A 2,286-nucleotide genomic window follows, 5' to 3' on the forward strand; every position below is an offset into this window, starting at 1 on the left:
GTGTGACAAGCCAAGATGTCAGACAGAGAGGACTCAACAATAGCTACTCTGACAGAGGTGAAAGCTGTTCTATGTATAGTGCAGCATCTGCCTTCAAACAGGGGAGTCTCGTCTTAAAAAAAGAGAAAAGTAAGTGCAGACGCAGATTCTAAAAGAGGAAACATCATCAACACAAGGAATGTTCATTAGAGTCCAGTTCCCACTAGAGCTACTCAACAGGAGGATGCACACCGGGATTATGCCACACCGCTCTGACTGATTGATTGATGCTCCCTGAGCACGCCCCCGGAGGGGGCAGAGCCGTGGGAGGCCCAACGCTGCAGCACCCCAGTGCAAACTGCCTCAGAGGAAAAGCCTGTAGTCAACAAGCCTTTACACCGACGGTTAGGCTTCACTAAGAGGTGTGGCAGTCAGGTGTCACCTAACAATTTCAGGACACTCCCATCGAGGTGGTGGTCCTGCGTGGATTCTAATGCACATCCCCCGTGAACAGTGTCCTGCACACATACACCTGCCAGGCTACCGGCTTTCCCTCTTCCGTGACCGCAACCGGCTCACAGCCACCAGAATCTCACATAGACGATCAACATGATAAAAAACACGGCTACGGCCGCGAGTTTGGCGTAAGTGGAACGCATGTTCAGATACTTGGCGTCCTGACGGTACTTCTTGGACAAGCTGGACAGGTTGTTGGCCTTGGAATCAAGAGCTGTTGAAGGGAAAGGGGAGAGAAGTTAATCAAGTTGAACCCAACCAGATACTCCCTAAGTGCTACACGAACCATACAGGTCTCTCTGGAGCAGCTGGAAGTGCAGCAGTTTCACACGGCAGCACAGCCTGAGCCTACGTGCAGCGCTGTGGTGCTGGTCCTGCTGGGATGAGAGCCACCTGAGCTGGGGAGACACTGGTCTCACCCCAAAGAAGTACCAGTCACCTGCCAGATGCATCAGGTCACAACTGGTCCAACTGAAACACCCACTGAGTGGGTGTTCCACTGCCTGTCTCGGGAGGCTCGGGGATGAGCCAGCCTTCCCCTCTGGCGTGCTCTGCCCACCCAGCTGACCAGGGCAACAAGGAACCAGGCGTCAAATATCGGCCATTCCCTGTACCTGACAGTGCTTCTCCTCGCTGTAAGACTTCCTCAATGTTGGCCACCATAATCCTCTGCACATCCTGCAGCTCTGTGTTGATGGAGCCCAGGTTCCTCCTGGCCCGGCTGTCGATGTAAAGCTTCTTGGTCTTCTGGATGTAGGTGTCTGGAACAAGAGGGGGCCATCAGAGGGAATCTCACCTAACGCAGAGCAGCCTGGCTGCCGAAGGAGTGGGAACGTCGCTGAGACAGCCAGCAGACTGCATGCAAAAATTCACTGGAGCGAGGCCAAGAGATTTAAAGAAGGAAGTCTGAATCCAAGACATTTACAATGTCCCAACCACTGTTCTCTTGCTTAAAACACCCATTTCTCTAGGCTGAGCTGTCAATTCCACAGGCCAAGCTGGAGAGGATCCTGTGGCTACTGCTCCCCCGCAGCCAGGAGTTTCCTGACTAACTACAAGAAGAGGGACCTCACCAAATTCAATGAAGGAGTAAGGCCTGGAGACCGTCGGCACCTTCTTGCCGTGCTGCTCATCGAACTCTGAATGCAAGTCCTCCAGGTAGGCAAAGGCCAGCTTCTTGGGGAAGGCAGCTTCGCAGAGGACCAGGTAACACACTCCCTTCTCAATGATGTAGCTGAAAGATCAGCAGACAGAGAGCGGAGCAGTCAGTTTTGAACCCGTTCGATCAACCACCACCCTGCACACCTTTATTCCTAGGAGGGAATGAGAGCTGGGTACAGGGACCTCTGGTTTCCCAAGTCCGCAGCAGGTGTAAACCTTTCTACGGCTTAATTTTTCTTTACCCCAAATCACTTTTCTCGTATCTTCAGACCCTGCACCTGCTTCAACAGCCCTGAACTTTGACTTCACCCTCACAAAAGTTGGCCTCTGAATATTATTAGCTTAACAAAATACCAGCAACAAAAGAGCTAAAATTGTGGAGTAAAAAACGGGAGGACATCCCCCCTCACCACAAAGCACAGAACCTGGCCTCAGCGTGCTCAAAAGCCACCCACCTCCTGCATTTTGAAGGGCTGCGTTTCCCCTTTCCCCCCCAGCGCCCGCTGGGGGGTGGGTGTTGCTATCCACATCCACGATCTCGGAGGCAGCTGAGGAAAAATATTAGTGCTAGACTGGTTCTGGTGACACATCTCTCATGGGTAAGGGTGGCACGGGCTGCGACGTCAGGAG

At 52.8% G+C, this 2,286-nt stretch overlaps 1 protein-coding gene across 1 annotated transcript; it reads right to left on the reverse strand.

Moving 5' to 3' along the window:
* Window positions 1-340: 340 nt before the first annotated feature.
* Window positions 341-1,734, reverse strand: SEC22B (SEC22 vesicle trafficking protein homolog B (S. cerevisiae); the record flags this gene model as incomplete). The annotated part of the gene is made up of 3 exons (XM_010142939.1): window positions 341-709; window positions 1,110-1,256; window positions 1,569-1,734. Coding segments are annotated over 3 exons (468 nt in total), but the record flags the coding sequence as incomplete, so codon positions are not given.
* Between the last annotated feature and the right edge of the window lie 552 nt (window positions 1,735-2,286).

Source organism: Buceros rhinoceros, unplaced genomic scaffold (genome assembly GCF_000710305.1).
Source record: "Buceros rhinoceros silvestris isolate BGI_N320 unplaced genomic scaffold, ASM71030v1 scaffold28289, whole genome shotgun sequence".
In the NCBI taxonomy this organism is placed as follows: domain Eukaryota; kingdom Metazoa; phylum Chordata; class Aves; order Bucerotiformes; family Bucerotidae; genus Buceros; species Buceros rhinoceros.